This window comes from Malaclemys terrapin, chromosome 1, assembly GCF_027887155.1.
Source record: "Malaclemys terrapin pileata isolate rMalTer1 chromosome 1, rMalTer1.hap1, whole genome shotgun sequence".
Lineage (NCBI taxonomy): Eukaryota > Metazoa > Chordata > Testudines > Emydidae > Malaclemys > Malaclemys terrapin.
Window position 1 is genome coordinate 162,521,760 of NC_071505.1, and position 27,995 is coordinate 162,549,754.

The 27,995-nt window shown below is 44.0% G+C and overlaps 1 protein-coding gene across 10 annotated transcripts in view; it reads left to right on the forward strand.

Moving 5' to 3' along the window:
• The window catches only part of LOC128846672 (OX-2 membrane glycoprotein-like), a 154,795-nt gene that overhangs the window by 39,291 nt on the left and 87,509 nt on the right, over nucleotides 1-27,995 (forward strand). For 8 of the 10 annotated variants that reach the window (XM_054045917.1, XM_054045932.1, XM_054045924.1 and 5 more), the window contains one exon: nucleotides 23,753-27,681. The exons of the other annotated variants lie outside the window; for them this stretch is intronic. In XM_054045917.1, coding sequence (XP_053901892.1) covers nucleotides 23,753-23,769 — 17 coding nt within the window. In that variant the 3' untranslated portion in view covers nucleotides 23,770-27,681. Of the gene's footprint in view, nucleotides 1-23,752; nucleotides 27,682-27,995 lie in introns of those variants that run through there. 10 annotated transcript variants of the gene reach the window in all.

Sequence of the window (27,995 nt, forward strand, 5' to 3'; positions counted from 1 at the left end):
TGGCTGCATAAATCACAACCATCTGGATGAGTACTTCACTGAGGAGAAAGTTTTCAAAAATGAAACCAGTTGGATTTTAACTACTGATCAGATTCCCTAATATAGTCTTTTCACTGATGCAGAACACACACAATCTTGTTATGGTCCCATAAAGAATGAAAAACAAAGAAACTCCCCTACCCAATTTAAACTGTATCATTCTCTAAATCCCAGCCCTTTGCAACAAGATGGACAAGAGGGAGTCTTGGTGAGAGATGATTCTGGCGTCCATTGTTCTGTTCAGGTTTTGTACATTATCTCTCGTGCAAAGAATTCACAAGCAAAATCTATTTCTGTTTGATAAGTGCAGGCAAGTGCTATGTTGTGGTGGCTATGGGCATTCCCTCCTAAGGTTAAATTCCCTCTGCTTCACACTCTAATCAATTAATTTAATCTCCCAAATAAACACAATAATACTTCAAAGGAAAATTCAATTTTTCTTCTCCCCCTCCGCCAGTAAAACATGGACAGACTTTGCCAGGGGAAACATTTTTAAATGCTGCTTTTGTAAAACTTTTATTGAAAATCTCCCTTCTTGGAATCTCTCTGGCTAAAGACCCGTAGTCACCACAAACTTCTCATGCCCTGGTGTTATCATAACGTCACAAACAGGACATTTTTCAGATTAAACACAGGAGTTATTCCATTGTTAGTCATAATCTAATTTAAATCTGCAAAGAAAAGCCAGGAGAACTGCCAAGTTTCTGGCTGCTCTGCTCACGTTACACTCCCACTCCAGACCAGGGCGAGACCGAACATTCCCTTCTTCCTTGGGTAACACAGAAACTTTACCACTTCTGGGTGTTACAGGGAATGGAGGGCAGACGTGATGCTGGGTGTAGCAGACAAGAGGTTAGGGAGATTGTGATGTGGAGAAGGAGGGCCAGAGAGGAGCGGTGCTCTGGTGAATCCCATGGCTCATCAGAGAGGATTTAAACTACTTTCGACGTCTCCGACTCAAATAATATTTCCAACACCCCTCTGAACAACATACTAACCCACAGAATCCTTCCTACCAGCACTACAAAAAGAAGGATTCTGCTTGGACTCATCCTGAAGGTTGAAACAACAGACTGGACTTCTACATAGATTGCTTCCATCGATGTGCACGGGCTGAAATTGTAGAAAAGCAGCATCACTTGCCCCATGACCTCAGCTGTGCTGAACATAATGCCATCAAAAGCCTCAGGAACAACTCTTACATCATAATCAAAAAGGCTGACAAAGGAGGTGCTGTCATCATCATGAATAAGTTGGCATATGACACAAGAGGCTGCTAGGCAGCTCTCTAACTCCACATTCTACAGGCCATTATCCTCTGATCCCAGTGAGGATTACCAAAAGAAACTACACCATCTGCTCCAGAAACTCCCTGAAAAAGCACAGGAACAGATCTGTACAGACACATGCCTAGAGCCCCAACCAGAGGTATTCTATTTGCTACCCAAGATCTATAAACCTGGAAATCCTGGATGCCCCATCATCTCGGGCATTGGCACCCTAACAGTAGGATTGTCTGGCTATGTGGATTCTCTCCTCACCAGCACTCCCAGCTATCTTCGAGACACCACTTACTTCTTGAGGATGCTACAGTCCATCAGTGAACTTCCAGAAAACACCATCCTGGCCACTATGGATGTAGAAGCCCTGTACACCAACATTCCACACAAAGATGGACTACAAGCTATCAGGAACAGTATCCCCAATAATGTCACGGCAAACCTGGTGGCTGAACTTTGTGACTTTGTCCTCACTATTTCACATTTGGGGACAATATATACGTTCAAGTCAGCAGCACTGCTATGGGTATCTGCATGGCCCCACAGAATGCCAACATTTTTATGGCTGACTTAGAACAACGCTTCCTTAGCTCTCGCCCCTTAACATTCCTACTCTGCTTTCGCTACATTGATGACATCTTCATCATCTGGACCCATGGAAAAGAAGTCCTTGAGGAATTCCACCATGATTTCAGCAATTTCCATCCTACCATCAACTTCAGCCTGGACCAATCCACACAAGCGGTCAATTTCCTGGCCACTACTGTGCTAATAAGCGATGGTCACATAAACACCACCCTATACCAGAAACCTAATGACCGCTTGTCAAGGTTCCTTCCCCATTCTGAACTTTAGGGTACAGAGGTGGAGACCTGCATGAAAACCTCTAAACTGAATTACCAGCTTAGATCTGGTTTTGCTGCCACCACTCCCAAATATTAACTCCCTTCCCTGGGTAGCCTTGAGAGACTTCTCCACCAATTTCCTGGTGAACACCGATCCAGACCCTTGGATCTTAAAACAAGGAGAAATTAACCATTCCCCCTCCTTTCCCCCACCAATTCCTAGTGAGTCCAGATCCAATCCCCTTGGATCTTAAAACAAGAACAAATCAATCAGGTTCTTAAAAAGAAGGCTTTTAATTAAAGAAAGAAAGAGGTTAAAAATCATCTCTGTAAAATCAGGATGGAAAATAACTTTACAGGGTAATCAGATTCAAAGAGCCCAGAGGAACCCCCTCTAGCCTTAAGTTCAAAGTTACAGCAAACAGAGGTAAACCCTATAGCAAAAAGGAACATTTACAAGTTGAGAAAACAAAGATAAACCTAACACACCTTGCCTGGCTGTTACTTACAAGTTTGAAATATGAGAGACTTGTTCAGAAAGATTTGGAGAGCATGGATTGATGTCCGGTCCCTCTTAGTTCCAAGAGCAAACAACCCCCAAAACAAAGAGCACAAACAAAAGCCTTCCCCCCACCAAGTTTTGAAAGTATCTTGTCCCCTTATTGGTCCTTTGGGTCAGGTGTCAGCCAGGTTACCTGAGCTTCTTAACCCTTTACAGGTAAAAGGATTTTGATGTCTCTGGCCAGGAGGGATTTTATAGTATTGTATACAGGAGGGCTGTTACCCTTCCCTTTATAGTTATGACACCGCTATACTTACCACGTGCCTCCAGCATCCATCCAGGACACACCACACGATCCATTGTCTACAGCCAAGCTCTAAAATACAACCGCATTTGCTCCAATCCCTCAGACACAGACAAACACCTACAAGATCTCTATCAAGTATTCTTAAAACTATAATACCCACCCGCTGAAGTGAAAAAACAGATTGACAGAGCCAGAAGAGGACCCAGAAGTCACCTACTACAGGACAGGCCCAACAAAGAAAATAACAGAACGCCACTAGCCATTACCTTCAGCCCCCAACTGAAACCTCTCCTGCGCATCATCAGAGATCTACAACCTATCCTGAAAGACAATCTCTCACTCTCACAGATCTTGGGAGACAGACCAGTCCTCACTTACCGACAGCCCCCCAACCTGAAGCAAATACTCACCAGCAACCACACACCACAAAACAAAAACACTAACCCAGGAACCTATCCTTGCAACAAAGCCCGATGCCAACTCTGTCCACATATCTATTCAAGTGACACCATCATAGGACCTAATCACATCAGCCACGCCATCAGGGGCTCATTCACCTGCACATCTACCAATGTGATATGTGCCAGCAATGCCCCTCTGCCATGTACATTGGCCAAACCGGACAGTCTCTACACAAAAGAATAAATGGACACAAATCTGACATCAGGAATTTTGATTCAAAAACCAATAGGAAAACACTTCAACCTCTCTGGTCACACAGTAACAGACTTAAAGGTGGCAATTTTGCAACAGAAAAGCTTCAAAAACACTCCAATGAGAAACTGCTGAACTGGAATTCATTTGCAAACTAGATACCATTAACTTGGGCTTGAATAGAGACTGGGAGTGGCTGGGTCATTACACCTGTTTAATCTATTTCCCCATGTTAAGTATCCTCATACCTTCTTGTCAACTGTCCGAAATGGGTCATCTTGATTATCACTACAAAAGTTTTTTTTTTCTCCTGCTGATAATAGCTCATCTTAATTAATTAGCCTCTTAGGGTATGTCTACACTACAAAATTAGGTCAATTTAACAGAAGTCAATTTTTTTAGAAATCGATTTGATAGTTGATTGTGTGTGTCCCCACTAAGCACATTAAGTCGGCGGTGTGCGTCCAAAGTACCGAGGCTAGCGTCAATTTTGGAGTGTTGCACTGTGGTAGCTATCCCACAGTTCCCGCAGTCTCCGCCGCCCATTGGAATTCTGGATTGAGCTCCCAATGCCTGATGGGGCAAAAACATTGTCATGGGTGGTTTTGGGTACATGTTGTCAGGCCCCCCTCCCTTTCCCTCTCCCTCCGTGAAAGCAACGGCAAAAAATTGTTTCTTGCCTTTTTTCCTGGGTTACCCATGCAGACGACATACCACAGCAAGCATGGAGCCCGCTCAGCTCACTGTCACCGTATGTCTCCTGGGTGCTGCTGGCAGACACAGTACTGCAGTGCTACACAGCAGCATCCCCTTGCCTTGCCTTGTGGATGGCAGACGGTACAATACAACTGCTAGCCATTGTCGTCGTCCCGTGGGTGCTCCTGGCCAACCTCGATTAGGTTGGTCGGGGGCGCCTGGGCAGACATAGGGAATGACTCCAGATCATTCTCTTCTTTAAGTTTTGTCTAATGCAGATTCAGTCCTGCCTGAAATATCATGCCAGCTGGAGGCTTCTGCCTCGGGCTGCTCTCCCAGTCGGCAGCACCATGCGGTCACGCCTACCCCTTGCTCTCATGGCTCATGAAGCCTGGACAGTAGTAAGGAGCAGTTCAACTATAGACTGAGCAAGTGCATAATGGTGGTAGAATGTGCCTTTGGACATTTAAAAGCTCGCTGGCTAACTCACTCGGTTAGACCTCAGCAAAACCAATATTCCCATCATTATTACTGCTTGCTGAGTGCTCCAGAATATCTGTGAGAGTAAGGGGGAGATGTTTATGGTGGGGTGGGAGGTTGAGGCAAATCGCCTGGCCCCTGATTACGCACAGCCAGACACCAGGGCGGTTAGAAGAACACAGCAGGGCGCGCTGTGCATCAGAGAAGCTTTGAAAACCAGTTTCATGACTGGCCAGGCTACGGTGTGAAAGTTTTACTTGTTTCTCCTTGATGAAAACCCGCCCCCTTGGTTCATTCTACTTCCCTGTAAGCCAACCGCCCTTCCCTCCCCCTTTTGATCTCCGCTTGCAGAGGCAATAAAGTCATTGTTGTTTCAAATTCATGCCTCTTTATTAATTCGTCACACAAATGGGGGGATAACTGCCAACGTAGCCTGGGAGGGGTGGGAGAAGAGGGAAGCACAGGGGTGGGGTAGTTGTAGAGGTACCCCCTAGATTGGCATGCAGCTCATCATAGAAGCGGCATGTCTGGGGCTCTGACCCGGAGCGGCCATTTGCCTCTCTGGTTCTTTGGTAGGCTTCATGCGGCACTGCTGCGGGTCCCTGTTATAACCTCTGTCCTTCATGCCCTTGGAGATTTTTTCAAATATTCCGGCATTTTGTCTTTTGGAATGGAGTTTGGATAGCACAGATTCATTTCCCCATACAGCGATCAGATGTAGTACCTCCCAGTCGGTCCATGCTGGAGCTCTTTTGCAATTCTGGGACTCCATGGTCATCTGTGCTGATCAGCTCGCCACGCTGGCCAAACAGGAAATGAAATTCAAAAGTTTGCGGGGCTTTTCCTGTCTACCTGGCCAGTGCATCTAAGTTGAGAGTGCTGTCCAGAGGAGTCACAATGGAGCACTTTGGGATAGCTCCCAGAGGCAAATACCGTCAAATTGCATCCACACTACCCCAAATTCGACCCAGCAGGGTTGATTTCAGCGCTAATCCCCTCGTCAGGGAGGAGTACAGAAATCGATTTTAAGAGCCCTTTAAGTCGACAAAAATGGCTTTGTTGTGTGGACGGGTGCAGGGTTAAATCGATCTAACACTGCTAAATTCAACCTAAACTCATAGTGTAGACCAGGGCTTAGAATTGGTATGGCAACTTCCACCTTTTCATGTTCTCTGTATGTATGTATATATATCTTCTTACTATATGTTCCATTCTATGCATCTAATGAAGTGGGCTGTAGCCCATGAAAGCTTATGCTCAAATAAATTTGTTAGTCTCTAAAGTGCAACAAGTACTCCTGTTCTTTTTGCGGATACAGACTAACACGGCTGCTACTCTGAAACCTTAAACTAAGGCAGAGCACAGAGTTTGTCAGAGCACAGATCCTATTTAACCTTGCTTTTCTCCCCTTTTCACGTGTGCAGGAGGGGCAGTGGTTGGCAGGAGAAGAGGTAGGCTCCAGCACTGGGAGACCAGGCCTCCCCACTGAACAGCTGTGCGCAACCCCACTGCCTCGCCTAATTTCCCAGGCCTAATACTTGGTCAAGCTGCCTGGTTTCAAGGTCTCATTGTTTCCATCCTCCCCCCCCCCCCGCCCCCATACACACTTGCTCCTCTCAACCCATACCTTATATGTAGTCATTTTTATTAGCTCCTGAATATTTTAAATTACAGAAAGGCATGCATTCCTTATGTTGCTATAAAATGTAAGAGCCCAGTCCCAGTTTGTAATGTAGCTAATTCTAACAACATCTGAATCAATGCAAAAGTGTATAGTTAATTAATATAAATGAATTTATAAACTAATAGAAGAGAAGATGTAGTTTCTGAAAAGATTTGATGGGCAAGCTGTAGAATTGGGAAGTTGACTTTTTCCCAGGAAAAAAAAAAATCTTCCTGGCAAGGAAAGAGAAATATCCTCCTCCACGCAAACAACACTAAGCAGCCAAAATATTTTTCCTTCTTGAAAAAAAGATTTGATGAAACAAACATAAGATTATATTTTTTCCAATAAAAATATATCAGAATGAATCTTTAGGTCAAAATATCCCAATTGCATAAATTAGTGCAACTCCTCTGAAACTAGCAGAGTTGTGTCCTCTTACAACAGTGGTGAAGTGAATGGTGAAAAACCCCACCCAGAGAGAGGCTGAGAGCAGAATGCAATTGCTTTTGAATAGTCCGAGATTTGGGTATATGGACAACTTGCACTTGTCTCTGGAGACACTGCTTGAAATGCAAAGGCCTGCAAGTGAGCTTTGCAAATATGGCTTCTGAAATAGTTATCATCAGCTGGAGCTTAGTGCTCTCCTGAGGTGAATATCACTCTCTTCACCCAAATGTTTGCTCAACTCTGTGAAAATTTGGTTTGACGGACCTCCCTTTACACACTCACCATGTTTGCACTACTGTGTTGTTATGTTGTGTCCTGACAGAAATAACACAGAATACTTTTTATGCTGCTAGCCCAGAAAAGGCTTGTGTGTGCCAGAAGCTCACTGTTGGAGTTTGGGGTAAAAGAGTGGAAGACAGAGAAGCATAGAGTCACATACTCCAGTGTTTGTCAGCAACTTCATCCCAATAACATTAACCAATCAAAGTACATTTTGATGGTTTCAAATGTATACATTTCCTTCCATTTCTAAAATCTGTCAGCTCATTGTTATGCCAGTATGTGACGTTTCCAGAAGTCTGGAAGGACCCTTTACCTCAGTTCTTTTAACTTACTCAGTCCAGTCTAGGCCAGTCTATTAATTTCTCACTTTTCTTTACATACAAACAATTTTATATAACACGTTGAGTTGTACTTTTGTTAGTTCGGAAAAGTTAGAGTAAAGTCCTCTGCACAACAGTACTTTGTCTAAAGTCATTGTAAATCATCCTGTAGTATTCGTTGCTGTGAGGGACAAAGTGAGGAAACATGTGTTTCCCATCCTTTTAATAAACATCAGATTCGTTGAAGGCCTCACTGTTTAGTTTATGCTGCAAAATAATCTCCAAAACTCGCTCACTCTAATCACTCTTTTTCACTTTCCAGCATTTGGTTTTCTACTTGTTTTTATCTATTTACCGATAACTGCTGAGAGACTCTTTCTCTTGTGTATGATTTTTCCCATTTGAGTTGGAGGTCAGTCATACAAGATGGTATACAATAGGTCTGCATTGTATTGGTTGCTTTTTGCTTACCCCAAATTGATAAAAATGCAGATGTAATCAGAAAAATAGTTAATAACAGCACATTGTCACTCCCCAGGCCAGCTCCCTGAGTGTCATGAAGTCACATCTACTAACTCAATTGGCGCAAAGCCAGTTTGCACTGCCATGAGCCCTGCAGAGCCAATACTGCAGAGGGCGCATGAGCAGGATTCTGTTTAGCCTCTTCTATCATCAAGAGACACGTCAGCTAATTCCTGATTGCAGAATCTGTATTGCTACTGATGGTGGGACAGGCAGAAATGGCTAGGGTGACCAGAGAGCAAGTGTGAAAAATCAGGACAGGGGATGGGGGGTAATAGGAGCCTATATAAGAAAAAGACCCAAAAATCGGGACTGTCCCTATAAAATCGGGACATCTGGTCACCCTAGAAATGGCACTGGGAGATTTTTTTGAAATCTCAGGCTGTTTGCAGCACAGGCCATTTGGGAGGGTGGGTGATGGGGGAATCATTGCTCTGTTTAGTTAAGAGAGCAAGTTTGAGCTCATATAATGTCAAGAAGAACTATGGAACCACCCACAGTAATCTTTTATGTTCAGACTATAATCATATTTCAAAGTGAACGCAGTTTTGTAAGGAGCCCTCCCCTTCAGATTTCACTCCAGCCTTTCCCCTCATTTCTTCTTCGTTTACTCCCACCAAAAACTGTTACCTCTGGACTTGGTGTTGCAGACACTGATGTTCTCTTGGCTGCCTTTGCAATCTGTTAATGCTTCTACAAGTGCTGGCCAGAGCAGGTTAGTAAGGAGAGACACAACATCCTGCGTGGGCAGTTTATATTGCCAGACCCTGCTGGAACAGAGAACAAATTGTACATATGTCACTTTGATCCCACTTGCTTGGAAGAGAAACAAGGAGCTAAGAGACCACAGGTTAGGCCAGAAAAAGCTAGTGTCTCATCAGTACCCTCAGGTAGAGCTGACTGGAGGACAATTCTGTTTCACAGCAATTTGCAAGGTTTTAAAATTTGTTTTTGTTTCACATGGACAAAGCATTTCAAATGTTTTTTTGTGAAAACAGAAGTGTGTGTGTGTGTGTGTCTACCTACCTATTTACCTATCTAGGATTGAAACCTGAGCTCCCCAAGTGTCTTTCCATTTGTCTTGGAGGACAGGGCACTGACCTGGGATACAGGAGAACCGAGTTCAAGTTACTCTGTCTCATTCAGATGAGAATTTTCCATTGCAGTTCACTCTGAACCAGGCAGAGCCGGGACTTAAAGCAGGATCTACCACATCCCAGGCCAGTGCCCTAGCTTCCAGGCTGCAGAGTGCCAAAGAGGTTGTGTGCATGTCTCTCAAAATATCTTCCCAACAAAACTTCATTGAACCAGATGTGTCTCTGCAAAATGTTTCAGCTTCAATGAAACAGCATTGTCATGAGGCACACTCTCCACCAGAGCTCCCCCTTGGGTTAGGATGCAGGCAGCATTGTAGGAACTCTTGCCATTCTAGTGCTCCGTTTGTCAGCCAACCTGGTTCCGCAGACCATCTGCACAGGCCACACTTAAAGTTCAGTCCCCTTCCAGGGTATCTAAGTCCTGCTGTAACCTGGCTGACAACTTCAAAGTCCCTTTACCCAGCTCCCCTTGGGTGTGCAGCGAAGTCCTTCTAAAATCAAACAGAACTTAACAGAATCACACTCTTCTTCTGCAGAACAGCAGATCCCAGAACTTAGCCCTGGGCCTTTCAGTAGAGCTCGGAACTACAAACAAAATTAAATACTACAGTAGTATCTTTCATCCCTCTCCAGGCTTTCCATCCCTCTTGGGCTCCTCTTCAGCTCCCAGTTTCTATTATAGAGCACCAGCCCCAGGACTGCCTCCCTCATTCCAGTGGCTCCACACAGGAGTTAGTGCCACTCCTGGGGCTCAGCTCTTCAGCCACAACCCAGCTCAACTGCTCTCCTCCACAGCCAGCCCCTAACTTTGTCTTTGTCTTGTGTTTTGATTCAGCAGCCTCATCATGTGAGGTTATGACTACCACTTTTCTTTATTCATTTTTAGCCATTTTAAAAAAAATATCCTTTCACTTAGTCTAATATCCTTAAGGAAACACAGCAAGGCTGCTTTTCTGTTCGTTGTTCCATTTACCTGACATTTTCCCTAGTCTCTTTAGAGAAAAAGGATTTGATTCCGAGCCAGCTTTTTTTTTTTTTTGATAAAGAACCTTTCTTTCCATAGACTATTGTCCACAATGCCGTAGAGGATTATCAACCGTTTCACTGGTTTTGCATGCTTTACCTAACCCATCTTTATGTCTTTTTAATAAGTTTAATGTATCATTTAAGGCACAAAGACCTGCTAACACTCTCAAAATAACTACTTCACTTTTTTCTATGATGAATGTGGAGTATAGTATTATCTTTGATTTTTGAGCATACATCATTCTTCATCCTTTTGTTTCCTAAGTCCATAGTTCTTGCCATTCCTTTGCAAGCTCCTTCATGACTGTTCTTGTACATTCTTGTCTACTTAATGGTATCTTAATATCTACCTCCTCATTTTTCAAGCTTGTTTTGCTGCTCTGTCAGCCCTCTCAAATCCAGATATTCCAATATGTGCCATGCAACTGTTACACAGATACCTCTTTGCATCATTTCTGATGTTAGGAACATTATTTCACTTATTATGTCACGTCTGCTTTCCAAAGTCCCTGTTCTGATTGTCATAATGCCTGTCAAGGAATAAGATAAAATTAAACCTGCAGCTGGTTGCACACCTCTTATGCAGATTAGTGCCAACATTATTCCCATTAGTTCAGCCATCAAAACGGTCACATAATTTGATAACCTTTTAGATTTCTGGATTCCAAGACTGGGAACATAGAAGGCTGTTCCCACTCTCTGTTCTATTATCTTTTGATCCATCTGTATGGACTTGGCAAATCTGGCCACATGTTTCATACATTCAGAAATTTCATTGCCCATAATGTGTGAGGGTTTTTCTTCCCTCAGTTTTTTCATACAGTTCCAAAACCACTAATGGGGAGGATAACTTTCCAGCTGTAATTTGATTTCCCATGACTAAAAATTTTTAGTTCTCTCAATTTTTCTTTTTTTTTACATATCTCCTGATAGTCTTTTACATATCTCCTGATAGAGGAAATCGGTGGCAATCCATATAATTTTGTCTACTAAGCTCCCAGCAATTCTCATAAATCTGTTGTGCACTTCTGTTTTCATGGTTCCCTTTTACCTTTGTCCAAAAGCTTAGAGCTAATAGTTCCATCCTTAGATTTATAGGTGCGTCTCCAGTGGGTATCTGCAGTGGTGGGTCTCATTGCACAACATGCCAATCACAGAGCTTGGGCCCGGAACAGTTCGAAGTTTCTGAGCCCAGGTCTACACTAGCGGGGGTGCGGGGAGGGGTCAACCTAAGATATGCAACTTCAGCTATGCAAATAGCATAGCTGAAGTCGGCATATCTTAGGTCAACTTACCTAGCCGTGAGGACGGCAGTGAGTCAACTGCTGCCGCTCCCCTGTTGACTCCACTTCTGCCTCTCACAAGCTGGAGTTCCCCGATCGCGCTCCCCGTTGACTCCAGATAGATTTTATTACGTCTACACTAGACACGATAAATCGACTCCTGATAAATCAATCACTACCCACCAATCCTCATTTGCCTTTTCCTTGGCTACTGTGTGTTATAGGATCTAAGCATAAAACATAGACATGTGCAAAAAGGGAAACACCTATTTCCGTCTGCACACTTTCTGGGAGGTCATTTATCATAATGGAATACAAAATAGAGCTAATAATAGTCTCTTGTAGAGTTCCATTTGGAAGCTTGTAGATTTTTTATAAAGCTGTCCCCACTTTGACTTGTATAGTTCTGTCACTTAAAAAGGCCTGTATCCACCAATTTTTTTCTCTTTTTATTTCAATTTTGGCTATTTTATAGGAGGCCTTTTAGCCATAGCAGGTCATATGCTTTTTCAGTGTCCGAGAAGACTGTTATCCTAAAGTTCTTAGTCCTTATGCTTATTTTCATCCTTCATTTCTAATCTTACTATATGGTCAACTGCACATCTTCCTTTACTGAAACCTCTTTGTACCTCAGTTATAATATCATTTTTCTCCAAGTATACCACTCATCTTACATGTATATTTTTTTCCATGATTTTCCCCACACATGATGGCTATAGGCTTCAGGTGTTGTATGTACCTCACCTGGTTTCCTAATTGGTATTACCAATGCTTGTTTCCATTCTATTGGCAGCAATTCTTTTTCCATATATTATTATAGAATGCAATAGAATCTTTAGACTCCCTTCTGACAAGTGTTGGAGCATTTCATTACTTTATCTTATCTCTACTGGGAACTGTATTTTTTTCCTTTTTCTAATTGCTGCAATACTGCATACTAAAATTTTTGTTTAACACATCATCAGTATATTCTCTCCAGCCATTTAATTGTTCACAGTTTTCCTCCTTTTTTTCTTATGAAATTTATTGCTTTGATTCATATCACTACTGACCTTTTGGAATTTTTTGGCTAAAATGTCTGCCTTTCCTAGGCTGGAGACCTCAGTTTCGTTGTTTACAATAAGACCAAGTATACATTTACTTTTACTTCAAATCTCATTCATTCATAGAATTTCTGAAAGCGTTAAATCTTTATTCCATTTCCCACAGAAATTTCTCCAACTTCCTTTTTTTTGTCTTTTTGATAATCCTTTGTGCCACCACCTTACATCTTTTGTATTCATTACGTCTTCACTATTCATTGTGTGTTTTGCTTGATGCCTTATGTATTTACTTGCCTGATAATTTGCAATCCTCATTCCACCAGGGCACCAGATTTCTAGGGCAGGGGTAATCAATTATTTTTTGTCAACATCCAAATTTCTTGGTCCAGACGCCAGAGAAAATAATATAGAAATAACAACACTGATAAAAAGGAAATAAAAAGATTCCGTGGTCCATTCAAAAGTGTCTGGTGGTCCGGATTTGGCCCCTAGTCTGACTATTGACTACCCCAGGTCTAGGGCAATTTGATGTTTTGTAGATGGACGGATCAGCTGCTGCTGTAATTCCTTTTATTACATTGTTATAGAATTATCCTAGGTTGTCACCTGTACAGTTACTACATAAATATTTATCACATTTACTCTAGGAAAGGTCCTGGTCAGCTTTTAGAAAATTCCAGCTAGGACTCTTTGGTAATTTCAATATTTTCTCAGCCTTGGCACTCAGTAAGCGTAGGGAAGTGATCACTTCCCATTATCTTCTCTCTAAATTTCTGAGCTGCATTTACTAGCTATATGATTTGATCTTTTCCGTCAGAAAACTGTTCCATTGACAATTTTTCATCATCTTTTGTACTGTCCTGTCACTGAGAGTGGTCAGTGCTGGATTCTCCAGAGAGAGGTGTTAAAAATCCATACTGTAACATTGGGGAGGGGGGGAGAAATCCTCTTGACTCAAGCTGCTGATCAGTTTATGTCCTGAAATGACATGAAACTTTATAGCCCTTGTAATGTTTATCCTATCTGTGCTACTCACAGAGAGAGAAATTGAGCAAGATGTTTCAAATTGTCATAAGTAACATAGCCTGAGGTTTTCCAGCTCTCTCATTCTGCAGATCATTCCTCTTCTAATACTACAGGTGTGTATTTATCAAAAAGTTGAATGCTGTGGTCCACCAGCCAAGGCTCCACAATTTGAGAACTGCAGCTTTTGAACGATATTCAGTGCTCATACATATTCTCTCTCATGTACAGACAAAAATCAAGAGCAAGTTACTGAGACATACAGATGGTCAGAAAATGGAGGGTTCTTTCAATGGAAAATTTAGAGTTTTCAGTGAAAACTGAAATGTTCTGGCCAAAGAACAAAATACTGTATTTTCTGGCGTATAAGACTACTTTTTAACCCAGGAAAATCTTCTCAAAAGTCGGGGGTCGTCTTATAGGGCGGGTGCTGAAACTTCCGAGCCGGACTGGAGAATCTGCGGTCGCCGCATATGGTGGGGGAGCTCAAAAACGGCCGCGGCCGCATCCCCGCCCGATGACGAGGTGAGAGGGCGCCTCACCGGGAAGGTGTAAGTGAAGGGCGGAGCAAGCTGCAGGCGTCCGGGATGCCCGGGGTATGGAAAAAAGAGATAGAGCAGCGCTGTGCCCAGAAAAACACTCCTCTTTCACCCGTCTGGCCCGCCCTTGTATCCTATTACCGTACCTCCTTCTCTGCCTCTCAGATCTCGCTCCTGAGGACTGCAGTGAAGCGGCGCAGGCGCGCATGTGCGAGATCTGAGAGGCAGAGAAGGAGGTAATAGGATACAAGGGCGGGCCAGATGGGTGAAAGAGGCGTTTTTGCGCTACCGCTCTGATAGTCTTGGAGACAGGGAGGGCTGGGCAGGCAGGGAGAGCTGACCAATCCAAGCAGACTTTGTATACAACAACCAGCCAATCGCCGGTAAGGTACATCGCTTGCTGTGATTGGCTGGTTGTTGTATACTGGGTACCACATACAGTACAGCACCAGTATCTGTACCTGTTCATACAGTATAGCACCAGTACATACAGTACAGTATACAAATGTCCAACAGTCAAAACCCCATCATGGCTCCACCAGCAAGAAGAAAGAAATATGAAGCCAGTTTCAAACTTAAAGTTGTAAACTTTGCCATGGAACATAACTGCGCTGCTGCAAGACAATATGGAGTAACAGAAAAGATGATTCGGGACTGGAAAGCAAATGAAAAAGCATTAAAGAGTATGCCAAGGGGTAAGTGTGCATTAAGAAGAGGCACTCCACATTGGCCAGAACTCGAAAAACATGTAGCAGACATCGTGAATGAGCATCGCCAAAACGGTTATGTAGTGACACGAAATAAAATACATTTGTTTGCACTTCAGTGGGCCAAATCTAACCCAGATCACAGCAACAGATTTAAGGCCACTGTATCCTGGTGTACTAGATTCATGGGAAGGCATAATATGGTACTGAGGCAAAAGATGAAAATTGCCCCAAAATTACCTGCAGATCTTGATAGCAAAGTAAATAGTTTCCATCGATACGTAATACAACAGCGCACTAAACATGGCTATGCGTTAAGTAGTATTGGAAATATGGATGAAACTCCAATGAATTTTGATATGGTTGGAAATAAAACTGTCCATCAAAAAGGTGAAAAAACAATTTTAATTAAAACAACAGGACATGAGAAGTCCAGTTTTACAGTGGTACTAGGATGCACAGCTGATGGCGCCAAACTGAGACCAATGATTATTTTTAAAAGAAAAACAATGCCGAAATTCAAGTTCCCTGTTGGTTGTTTTGTACATGTGAATGAAAAAGGCTGGATGGATGAAGAAGGGGTAAAGCTATGGCTTGATAATGTATGGAGCAGGCGACCAGGTGGACTTATTCAAAAATGTAGTCTACTGGTGTGGGATATGTTCAGGGCTCATTTAACTCCCAGCACCAAGCAAATGCTTGCAAGACTAAACACAGATGCGGCAGTTATTCCTGCAGGATTGACATCGTTGGTACAGCCACTGGATGTGTGCCTAAACAAGCCATTTAAAGATCGCATTCAAGAACAGTGGAATGAATGGATGGTTAGCGGCGAAAAGTCATTCACAAAAGGAGGAAACATGCGTGCTCCACAGTTGGATGTTTTGTGCAAGTTTGTCATAAAAGCCTGGAATGATATTGATGCAGAAACAGTAATCAAGTCTTTCAAGAAATGTGGCATATCAAATTCATTAGATGGTATGGAGGACGACTACTTGTGGCAAGATGAAGAGGAAGCCGAAGCTGAGACCACACCATCTGATACGGAATTCGATCCATACGATGACTGCCTTACAAATGTATCACAAGATGTCATTGATGTACTTATGATATCAGATGACGAACAGGAGGATTTTGAAGGCTTTTAAAGGGAAACTGTCACGCCAGCAAAACCTGTAAAAATACCGTAGCTTGCAGTTATGATGGGCGTTGCTAACTCGCCAGGGACTTGCCCGGCACTTGCTCTCTCTCTCTTGTTTGTTATCTTCCTCCTATCATCATCAGTTCCAGTTTGGTTGACAGCTTAGAAAACAAACAGCATGGCAGCTCCCATGGGTTTATTGTCTTATCCTTCCTTTCAGCTTTAGAGTGAATTAGGAAAAGTTTAATCCACTTGCACTGTTTTATGTTTACATGTTTGATGACAAACAGCCTTATGTTTATAAGTGACAGTTTTCCTGCTAAGTACCTGCATGTCATAAGCATTTGAATTAAAATTACCATATTGAAATCAAATCTGATGTTTTTTTAATTTTTTTTGGTGTGCGTTGGAAGAGGGGTAGTCTTATACGGCAAGTATATCCCAAACTCTATATTTTAACTGGAAAAGTTGGGGGTCGTCTTATACGCCCAGTCGTCTTATACGCCGGAAAATACGGTATTTAATTTGCCAACCTCAAGTCTCATAGAAATTGTAGTTCAGGTGTTTCATGCTCCCGTTCTCTCTACAGGCTTGGTTCCCTGACTGGACTACATTTCCCATTAGGCACCACAGTCTCTCCTCTTAGTAAAGGGAGGCAGTGCTTCATGCAGTTGCATGGCTCCAATGCATCATGGGAAATGAAGGCCAGTTCGGGAGCCTGGCCCATCCAAGAGAACAGAAGCAGGAGGGAACCAAACTGCAACTCACATAATGCATCACACTGGCATTTCAGAACTGATTTTTTTCAGATTTTAGACATCCAATTTTTCTACTAAAAAAATCCCCAACATTTTCAGCAGAAAGCAGACACTTTTTTGCAAAAAAATTCATTTAATTGAAAACTCAATTTTCCATCACAGAACAGTTTTGCTGGAAAATTTTCCACCAACCCTATTGAGATTATTGTATAGCCAGACTTGGTTCTAAAGTAGCAGGTAGTGATATGATTACTTTTATTTTGCATGTCTAGTTAACCATTTAAACCTCACTGAATGGAACACACTGTCTTGATTAACTTCTTACTCATGTAAATGTCTAGTACTTATTTTCAGAATTACTCCTCTGTTGTCTCAAAGCTGTTTTGCAGCACTGTGATTAAAAGTGGTGAGGATTTAGTGTTTTAGGCTAGGGTTACCACATTTCAATCCTGTAAAAAAAGGACACTCCAGAGGACACTTCGCCCCCGCCCCAACTCCGTCCCTTCTCTGCCTTGGCCCCGCCCCAACTCCACCCCCAGGGTGACCAGAGCCGCCCCCCCCCCCCCCCCCCAAAAAAAAAAAACAGTGGCAGAGGGAGGCCCGGGAGACGCAGGGGGACCGCGGGGCTGGGGTGAGTGAGTCCGGCCTGGCCCCGAGCGCAGGCAGAACTCGGGCGCAGTAGCAGCCAGACTCGGGAGCAGCCGCTGCTGCAGCTCCCACTGCCGCGGGGGGAGAAAGCGGCCAAGCACGTGGCGCTCGGCGGCTGTGGCTCTGGCGCCCGAGCCTGAACCCCCCGAGCCCGGGCCTGCTGCGGGGACCCAGCAGCGCGCACGCTGTGCCCAGCCCCTGGCCAGTCGCGTCTGGGCTGCTGCCCAGCTGGTGCTATCCCGCGGGCGGCCCCGGGGCGGAGGCATCATCAGCCCCGTTTGTTCCCCTGTGGGACCCGAGCGGGACAGGAGGGGGGCTGGGGCCTGCTGCCCCCACTCCGGGACCGCCCGCAGGATTGCACCAGCTGGGTCCCCGCAGCAGGCCCGGGCACAGGGGGTTCACATCCCGGGCGCCAGAGCCGCAGCCGCCGAGCGCCACATGCTTGGCCGCTTCCCCCCGCGGCAGTGGGAGCTGCAGCAGCGACTGCTCCCAAGTCCAGCTGCCTGGGTGGGGAGAACGAACAACCGCTGCCTGGCCCCAGAAAGTTGGAGCCCGGGGAGGAGGCGGTTCCCTTTCCATATCTCCCTATTTTCCCGGACATGTCCTGCTTTTTGTAAATTCCTCCCGGACAGGAATTTGAGCACCAAAAAGCTGGACATGTCCGGGAAAATTCGGACGTATGGTAACTCTATTTTAGGCAGAAATGGATTGTGAAATCTGTGCAGAACTGTCTGATGTGACACCACTGCTGGTACGTAGTAATTGCCCAGACTGGAAGGTTTAGCCTGGGTTTCTAGTTAAAGAATGACCCAGCATGTCTGATCTGACACTGAAAATTCACCTGAAAGGAGAACCCACTGTATTAAGTCAATGTTCAGTTGTAAACTTTTGAAATACAATGATAATGTTTTGTTCGGAGTTATGAATATTTCAGAGTTACAAACAACATCCATTCCTGAGGTGTTCATAACTTTGAAGTTCTACTGTATTTTCCAAGGTGGCAGAATATCCCAGTCAGAATGTCTCATTGCCACTAGAGTCCTGACCCTGGAGTCTTATTTTAGAATTGCCGTTGTATAGTCTGGTGTGGCTTTCTTGTAAAGGGGAGAGTATTTTGGTTGTGGACAGATGAATATTCTGCAATTCCAGAAATGCATTTTGCCACAGTCAGTTGTTTTGGCTCCATGTGGAAAATAATCTTACAAACAACAAAGAAAGCCATGACAACAATCCTCACAGTGACGTATGGTGTAATTAAGTTAGTCAAATCCCCCCCGCCCTGTCCAAAGATAAACATTGCACAACACAAAAGTAATAGAGTATTTGTGGACTGTTCTTGGTTTAATAATACACTATACCCATACTGCTCTCTACTTGTACTTAGAGTTATTTTTAAAAGAAGAATTACGAATGTAGGATTACTCATGCATCTGCCAGTATCAGCTAGTAGCCCTCTGTTTGTCTGTCTGCATCATACAAGGAAAGGTTTGCAGCCATTCTTTCAGTGCATTCATTCATAATTTTATACGGCTTCTCTCCCATGGAATTGTTCCCTCTGTTCACTCAGTTTTTCATGGTATAACATCTCTGTCCTGCATAGCACTACCTCTTCATTCCTATTTTCTTTTTCCTTTCAGCACTGATAGGTACTCCAGAGAACTAGTAGTTGTTGAGATTATACCTTAAAGGGGAGAGCATGTGAGTAGTGTTAGCTGTGCTGTGGGGTTTCTGGAAAGTGGGGGTGGGAAGGAAAGTAGCCGAAGCAGTGTGGGAGGCAGGAGACAGGGCTGTGTGAAGAACTGAATATTCAGTTTGGGTGCAGGTCCAAAAGCTACAAAAAATAGTTTCAGGTGTATCTGAAACAAAATGTTTCAATTTTTCAAGGGTTTTTTAAAAAAAACTTTTAAGTGCTTTAAAAGTAAGAGAAATTCTGAAACGGAGAAATTGAAAGGTTGAAATTGAAAGGTTTGCCAAAATCAACCCAAATTGATGAATTGTTTCAGTCCATCTAAAAAAAGGTTTTGCGTGGGAAAAAAAAACACCATCCAGCTCTAGCCAGGAGAGCAACAGCAATGTGGAAAATCCAGGTTTGTTGGGGTATCCCAGAGTGGCAGGGGAAAGTGACGGGGTAGGTAGTCCCAAAACCCTGGATAGGTCTAGCAGCAAGACAAGATAGCACAGTAGCCAATAGTCAAAGGTTACGTAATGTCTCCGCCCATGGTTTCAGGTTAACATTTAATTAGTATTTTAATAAAATGTATTAGTATAAAATATATATATATATTGAATTCTGATTTGGGGTTCATAGGAATGAAGTGGCTCCTCTGATTGTCCAACTGGTACATACCTAGGGGTTAAAGCTAAGAAACAGTGAAAGTATATGGCAATAAAGATTGTCTTTCAAGTTGCTCATTTTAAGGCAGGCATTGGTCCCTGGGAAAGGGAGCTGGGAGAAGGCCATATCTTATGCTGACATGCTTGAACCTTTCATAAACTCAAGGTTGGCGTGTGGGAAGAACATTTCCCTACAGAAGAAACAAACACAACAGAAACAGGGCTTCTTTGTTCTGTTTTTGCAACTTTGAATAAGACACAATTATTGCTCCAACATCTGGCAATTTTGCTGACCAGGCTTATCTTAGCAAAAGCAAGGTTATCTTTTGTTTATTCTGCTTTTTCTCTTAGCTAATCACGATTTGCTAGACCTCTGGTCTCTTGACCAAACTCTGGACTTTTGGGGCCTGTAAAAGAGCTGACACAATCCATATACCAGGATGTTATATAAGTAGCACATGGATTTTGACTCTTCACCTGCCCAGCAATTAATCCTGTGCCCCAGCCCCCTCCAAAAGTTCAGTCCGCACCCAGCCCACATTCCCCATCAGTTCATCCCAGCCTCACTTCAGTCCCACCTAGGGTTTTTGACGCTACTTCTTCCAGATGTAGGCCAACAGCAGAGGGGTTCCCTCTCCCCTTTCCAGGGTGAGGGGCGCAGCTCCAGTGGCGCTTCACCCCCCTCTACCTCTTCCCAGGCTGGAGGTGGCAGGGGGAGGGCAAGGAGCACGGGCACAGTTCTGTATGTGTTGCTCACAGGAGGGGAGGAGGGAGTGGAGCTGATGGGCTCTTTGCATCCTCTCCCCTCCTGTGAGAATGGTGAGTGGAGTGGAGAGACTTTGCCGGATTCTGGCAGGGCAAAAATTTGTAAGGTGCCTGCACGTTGATTTAACCATCTATGTAAGCCATCCTTCAGAAATTAAGAATCTGAATATTCTTTCTATATTTCAATTCTTAATTACTCCATTTTTTTCATTGTTAGAAAATGTGTTTCTTATTTATCAGGTAACTTTTTTTACCCATGATTTCTATCAAGCTGCTTTTGGATGGAAATTGGAATTGAATTAAAAAATGCACAAATCAGTCAGCATTTAAAAATTGTTTTAATTAGTTAAATAAAACTATTTTAAGTGTGTAGATTACATAAGAAAAAAAGTGAAACTAAAAGTGTTTCTGCAGATCTTTTGTGCACAACAGATTGAAACTACTAACAACTGGAAATAAGTAAATTACCAGAGTTCACTCCGTTCTAAAGACTGAAAATAATATAAAAACTTAATGCAGTACATGGCATGTTGTGCCATATTTATACAACTGGCATTCAAAAGTTTGTTAAAGATGTCTTGCCTTCTAAATTGATTCTGTATATAAAACAAAATCTTGGACTCGGTCCTCACGGTATATAAGGAGGGCTCATTGGTTCAGCATATATCTTTTTAAAATTATTTTAGTAGATTCTAGTATGTTTCAGCCTTGAAAGGTGTGGCTTGACTGTTATGGGCTGGAGGGCCTGGGGAGAGCACACTCTGATTACTGAATGAGCCACAGCTGAGAAATCACGTGGTTTCCCCACAAAAAGCTGTTGGGGGTGGGGGGATCAGGAAACTGCAGGAAGTGAAAGGGTCTGCAGGAAATGCCTGACATCAGGGGAGTTGGGAGCCTTCTGTGGGAAACCCTGATTGGGTCTGGGCTTGGAGGCCAGAACCGGAAGGCTGAGCAGGGAGGGGAGAACAGATTGGGACAGAAGAAGAGCTCTGGTGGTGATAGAACATGCCACAGCTAAGTATAAACTTTTCTGTTTGGTTGATGAATGTCATTTGGGGACTCTGATTGTTGTGAACTGTTTCAATTAAAGCGGGCATGGTTGGTGGTAACTCAGAGAAACCCATGTGCTGCTCTTAAGTGGCATCAAAGAGAGGAGAAACAGTGGTGGGGTGTTGCAGAATGACCTCCAGCCCTGAGGAGGCACTCAGGAGGCAGCTGGCCTTGTTACAGGCCTTAACATAGCCTATCATAAATTCAAATTTAATTTTAAACATATTTGTTTTCAAAAAGAAAACTCCGATTTAAATTTTAGAAATATGTTTTTTGTTTTGTTTTATTTTATTTTATTTTTATTCTAATTTTTATTCATGCTCCTGGAGAGCCATCAGTTGGTAACTACCACTGGTAACTACTCACTACTGATCTGAGGTGGATTTGATTCACTGATCTATTGTACAGGTGAAATGCTCCATCAAGTTAAACCAGCAACCCTACCATCACCACTGTTATGAATCTCCAGGAACAGGGCCGGTGCAACCACTAGGCGAACTAGGCAGCCGCCTAGGGCACCAAGTGGTTGGGGACACCAAAAAGCACTCTCAGGGGAGGCGGTGGAGTGGAGGTGAGCTGGGGCAGAGGAACGCGGGGAGGGCTGCCCCGCCCGCAGCAAGTAACGGGGGGGAGGACGATGTGCAGGTCACCTCCGCTCCACCTTCTCCCCTAAGCACGCCGCCCCTGCTCTAATTCTCCTCCCCTCCCAGGCTTGCCGCACCAAACAGCTGATTGGCGCCGCAAGCCTGGAAGGCGGGAGAAGTGGAGCGGCGCCGGCGTGCTCAGGGTAGAAGGCGGAGCGGAGGTGAGCTGGGGCGGGGAAGGCTGCCCGGGCAGAGGGGGCGCCATAGGGCGGAGCAGGGAGCTGCCGTGGGGGGGGCTCCCCGGGCGGAGAGGGGGTGAGGAGCTGTCGCAGGGGGGGCGCCCCGCCCCACCTCCACTCCCCTGAAGATTGCAGCCAGGCCGGACCCTGCACTCACCGCATGGTAAGTGGAGTGATCCGGCCCCAGCCTGCTTCGCTCCCCTGGCTCCCAGCCGTGCTGCTGGTGACTGCTGAGGGGGCGGTTTCCCCCATGCCTGGGAGCCAGGAGAGCAGAGCAGGCTGGGGCCCCAGGCCTAAGAGGGGGCTGGCGCAGGCCTCCGTGGGGGATGGGGATCTGCCTACTTCCTGCAGGAAGTGGAGTGACCCGGACCCGGCCTGCTCCGCTCCCCTGGCTCCCAGGCTTGGGGGCAGGGGGGAACCGCTCCCCTACCCCCGCATTCGCCGGTGGCGCGGCGGGGAGTGGAGCAGGCTGGGGCCGGGTCACTCCACTTCCCGCAGGAAGTGGCCAGCCCCCCCGTCCCCCACAGAGGCCTGCTCCCTCCCCCAGTCCTCCCGCAAAAGTCTGGGGCCCCACATAGCCCCCCCCCCCCCCCCCCCCACGGAGGCCTGGGGGCTGCGTAGGGCTCCAAAATAGTTAGGGCAGCCCTGGCTCCCCAGGTCAGAAGGGGGCGCAAGCTGGAAGTTTCGCCTAGGGTGTGAAATATCCTTGCACCGGCCCTGTCCAGGAAAGGACTGTGTTCCATCGGGACAGCTTGTGCCAAAAGAGAAATAACTGGCACAAAGTATGCTGTAGTCATTAACTTTTGAATAATCTCTGTTGAACTTCTTTCAGAAACAGATTCTCAAGGCACATTCTCTAGTTAGAAAACAAAAAACAAAACAAAGCCTCCAAAAGGCTTTCAGTTTAAGAATCCTCTTCCTTGGGGGAAAATAGTAAACCTGGCATTGAGGAGACTGATGTCAGAAGTATACTGAAGCCCAAACAGGGGAACCTGATAACAGATAAGCAATTGCTGCATAGGGACCTACCTGCTGAGCATGAATAGATGTAGTTGTAACTGCTTAAGGTGCTCTGTCTGCCTTTAGTGGCTGGACCTCATAGAGGTTTGAGTCTGTACAGTCTTTGAGCTAACAGACTGGAGCTCCTGTTGTTAGGTCAATAGGTCCTGGGTTAAAACCCTAAAGATCACATGTTACATAATTATATATTTACTGGCAGTTGTGAAATTCATTCACAAGATGTCTCTCTGTGCTACAGAGATTTCCAGATGAAGTATGCTTCCTGGTAAGCAAGGGAAATAAAGGTGGAACTCAAGCTACGTGGTAGCCTGTCTGTGTATAAGAAATCCAACACTCAATATAACGTGACTAGGGGAACCTTTAGTTACAGCTGCTGCTGTATTTTAAGCAATTGGTCAGTCCGCTTTTCTTGTTTTCAACAATCAACAAGATTTTCTTCCATTTTTTTTTTCTAGAATCTAAAGCATCTTAACCCATCTACTGGATCATTCCTTGGCAAACCTGATTCAGCATTAGGCGCAGTGACCTGGCGTGGCCTGAAAGTAACATCAATAAAAGGGAAGTGTGATCCAACCTAGACTCTGTAGCTGGAAGATAGGAAGTAAAACAGTGACACCAGATTCAGACATGTAAGGGATAGACCTAATGTCATCTGTCTCAGTCCCACTGGACAGCAACTATCCACCTGCTTCTTTCCTCCTATCTAGCTGATCAGGTTCTTCTTCACAGGGCCGGCTCCAGGCACCAGCTTCTCAAGCAGGTGCTTGGGGCGGCACGTCCAGGTATTCGGCGGCAATTCGGCGGACGGTCCCTCACTCCGCCTGAGAGTGAAGGACCTCCCGCCAAATTGCCGCCGCAGATCGCGATCACGGCTTTTTTTAGATCGCGATCTCGGCTTTTTTGTTTTGTTTTGTTTTGGCTGCTTGGGGCGGCCAAAACCCTGGAGCCGGCCCTGCTTCTTTAGCAGTGAATGACTGATGGATCTGGATCATCTGTCCAGGGAATTCATTCACAAGACTTGTTGTTTCCCTTCCTTACATTCCTCCTCTTGCTGTTGATCTTCAACATGGCTCCAGCCACACTGCATTTACCTGGCACTACTGGTGAAAGAGCTATAGGATTTCAAGACAGGCCGTTAACCAGATACAGCAGTAGTGGCAAAGCTAATGAATAAAAGCTAATAGCTTAAGGATTAAAAAAGCCAGAATAAATTATTTTTAAAGGTTGAAAATGAGGAGAGGAAAGAAGGAGTTAAAATAAAATCCAAAAATAGGAATACTGGCATTCCTCATTGCTCCTTTTCCATTCCATTTTCACCCATCGTACCTCTTGTGTTTTCTGAAGTAACAAATTCCAGCTAGTGCCCCAGCTAACTCCCTGCTCGCTTGCCAGAATGTTTGGACTAGTCCGCACAATGCCCTCCCTGGACTTTTACGTGACATTGGACTAGCTCTCTCTACTCTGCATTTTATAACTTATTTATACAGAATAACCAAATGCTTTTGCACAGGGCAGCAATTATCCTCCACCTAGAGATAACATCCTACTTCTCAATGTTACATCAGATGGCATACTCTGACCTGCCTAATGGGTGTGCTTGTGTGACTTCAACAGCATTTATGTAAAAGTTTGCATAAAATAGATTTACCATGTGTGATAAATGCAGGGTAGAGCCACCCCAAGCAGTCAGCCAGTAGCTATAAAATCCCTCTTAGTAGCTGTTCTCTAATTGCTTTACCTGTAAAGGGTTAAAAAGTCTCACTGCTATGCATAGGTAAAAAGAAGTGAGTGAACACCTGGCCAAAAGAGCCAATGAGAAGGCTAGAACTATTTAAAATTGAAAAATGACTCCTCTTTTGTCTGTCTGTTGTTGTTCTCCCGGGGAGAGGCAGACAGGACAGAGCTATGATTTAAGAAGCTTGGGCCAGGTATGAAAAAATCATCAGTATCATACCTAGAAACTACTCATTTAAAACCCCAAATATGCAAGTAGATCAGGAAATGTCTAGGAAGACGCAATTAGGTTTATCCATTTTATTTCTTTATGGCTTGTGGATTCCTCTGTGCTAACCCCAAGTGCTTTTGTTTTGCCTGTAACTCTTAAGCGGGACCGCAAAAAAACTATTCTTGGTGCTTATTCCTTGTAGTTGCTCTTTTAAATTCTAGCAGTAGTCAGAGTTCCCAGATGTATTTTCTTCCCTTTTTTTAAAATAAAATTTACCTTTTATAAGAATAGAATTGGATTTTTGTGTCTGAAGAGGTTAGTGCACAGGTTGTTTAATTAGCTGGTGGCAACAGCTGATTTCCTTTTTTTTTCTTTCTCACCTCTTCCCCGGAGTGGGGGGGGGGTGAAAGGACTTGAGGAAGGAATTCCCAAGTGCACCTGGGCTCTCAAAGGGATTCTGCACTTGGGTGGTGGCAGTATCTACCAATCCAAGGTCAGAGAAAAGCTGTGACCTTGGGAGTTTAATACAAGCCTGGAGTGGCCAGTATTAGTTTTTAGAATCCTTGTGGGTCCCCACCTTCTGCACTCGAAGTGCCAGAGTGGGGAATCAGCCTTGACACCATGTCATGTTCTTATATAAGGGCAGCATGCACCATCACTACAAGCTGAGATCAAGCATTCATTCCAATACCCATTTTTTTTTCAATTGTCTTAACTTTTTCACACATTCCATATGATCTTAAAGTTTCTAGTGTTGGTCTCAGCCCAATCTTTGTTTCTTCTTAGTTCAAACAATCACTTTGGTCATTCTTGAGTTGTACAAATGAGAAAAATACACTTCTGCTCATAATTTATTATCAGAAATTTTGTGCTGGGGCTAACTCAGACAGCTGAAGCTAGAAACCATGGATGTGGCTTGTTTTGTAAGCCTAGCTGAGTATTAAAAATCTAAACAACGCTGGAAGAAAAATTGACTTCATCTAAAGTTATGGCTATTTAAAGTTGACCACCTCATGCATCATCAACATTAGGATTTTTCTGACTTTAATGTATTTTGGGATTTTTTTTTAAGGTTATCCTGGTTTGGCATGTTTCAGACTGGTCACTTTAATTTGGTTAAGGATGGGTGGGTTTAGCAGGGGCTTGGTTAAAGAAAACCAGCATATCCTAAACTTTTCTCTCTAAAGAGGTCAAGTTAAAGAAAAGGTCAAGCTCTGGAGAAACTGAACAGCTCAAAATGTTTTATCTGAAGATATCTGTAGTGCTTTTTTGTTGTTCTTGCTTTGGGTTTTGTGCATGTGTGTGCACATGGTGGCCCTAATCCATCAAAATTCTTAAGCATGTACTTAATTTTAAGCGTGCAAATAATCCCACTGAACCTATAGCAATAATCACAGGCCAACGGCAGCTGTCACCCATGACAAGCATGGCTTCCTGTTCCTATAGAAACAGTAGCCCTTTGTAGTCTATTGAGAGGATATTAGAGAGACAAGGTGGGTGAGGTAATATCTTCTATTGAATCACCTTCTGTTGGTGAAAGAGACAAGCTTTTGAGCAGGTCCTGAAGATCTTTGTATATGCTTGAAAGCTTCTCGCTCCACCCGACCTACAGAAGTTGGTCCCATAAAAGGTATTACCTCACCCACCTGGTCTCTCTAATATCCTGGCCCAACATGGTTATAACAACATAATAGGTATCACTAATGCATCTGCTAGCACTGTGTACGCTTTCTAATCCATTACTCTGCAGCTCCATGGACAGTTCTCGTGCATTATTGCGGGAATTAAGTGGCTGAGCTGACCCTCTGTTTACTGTCATTCCTATGCATGTTTCACTATGAATGAATATTGCAGCTGCTACTTCTCTTCTGTCATTTCTAAGACATCTAAATTTCCTGTGGATATAAGGTTTAAGCCTTGTATCCCATCTAGAGCACTGTTAAAACCTTCCTGTGAGGCATTTGGCTATTCTAGTCCATTAGCTTTTGTTCTAGCATCAGTCATGTTCCACGTTATTTAACTTTTTGTAAGACATGCTGGGTTACAGTTTTATGTAAATGCTATATGCATAGTTATTAAGGCAACAGGGAACATTTAGCAGCTGAGTTTCTTGAGACTAAAGTAACTTTCAGATTCAAAGTTCAAATCCATTCCTGTGAGGAAAGACAGATTTCTTCAATTTCCCAGAACTGCAACTGTTTCAATACCCCAGTGTGATACAAGCATTTGTATGTGTATTAATGTGTATTCATCTATGTGTTTGTAAGGACATTAGAGATAGTTGCTGACAGTTACTGTTGTGCTAGGGACTTTGTTATTGCTACTTAATGCTTCTCTTATCTGAAGCTACCTCTCTTACTAATGCATTGACTCTATTATTTATCATTGTGTTCTAACTATGCTGAAAAAAGACCAAATAAAGCTATTTTGAAAATTAAAGGCTCCGTGCATTTGTTCTCTGAGTAGACTGCACATCACTTTATACTGTGATTCCATTTCCTCCATCTGAGCAAAGCAGAATCAAGCCAAGCAAGTTGGTACCTGGCCGAGAGGCACCCAAAGCTGCTGCAGGGAGTTGTGTTAATGACTCAGTAGGTGGTACTTTTCCACAAGTTAGCACATTGCTAAATGACCCAAAGCCCCAGCATGGTTTTAAGGTGTTGCTGGAGGTACAGTCCTTTGGATGACTTGTAAAACTATGGTTATTTGTACAGCCATAATGGCTACTGACTTTCATTTAAAAAGAGATTAAG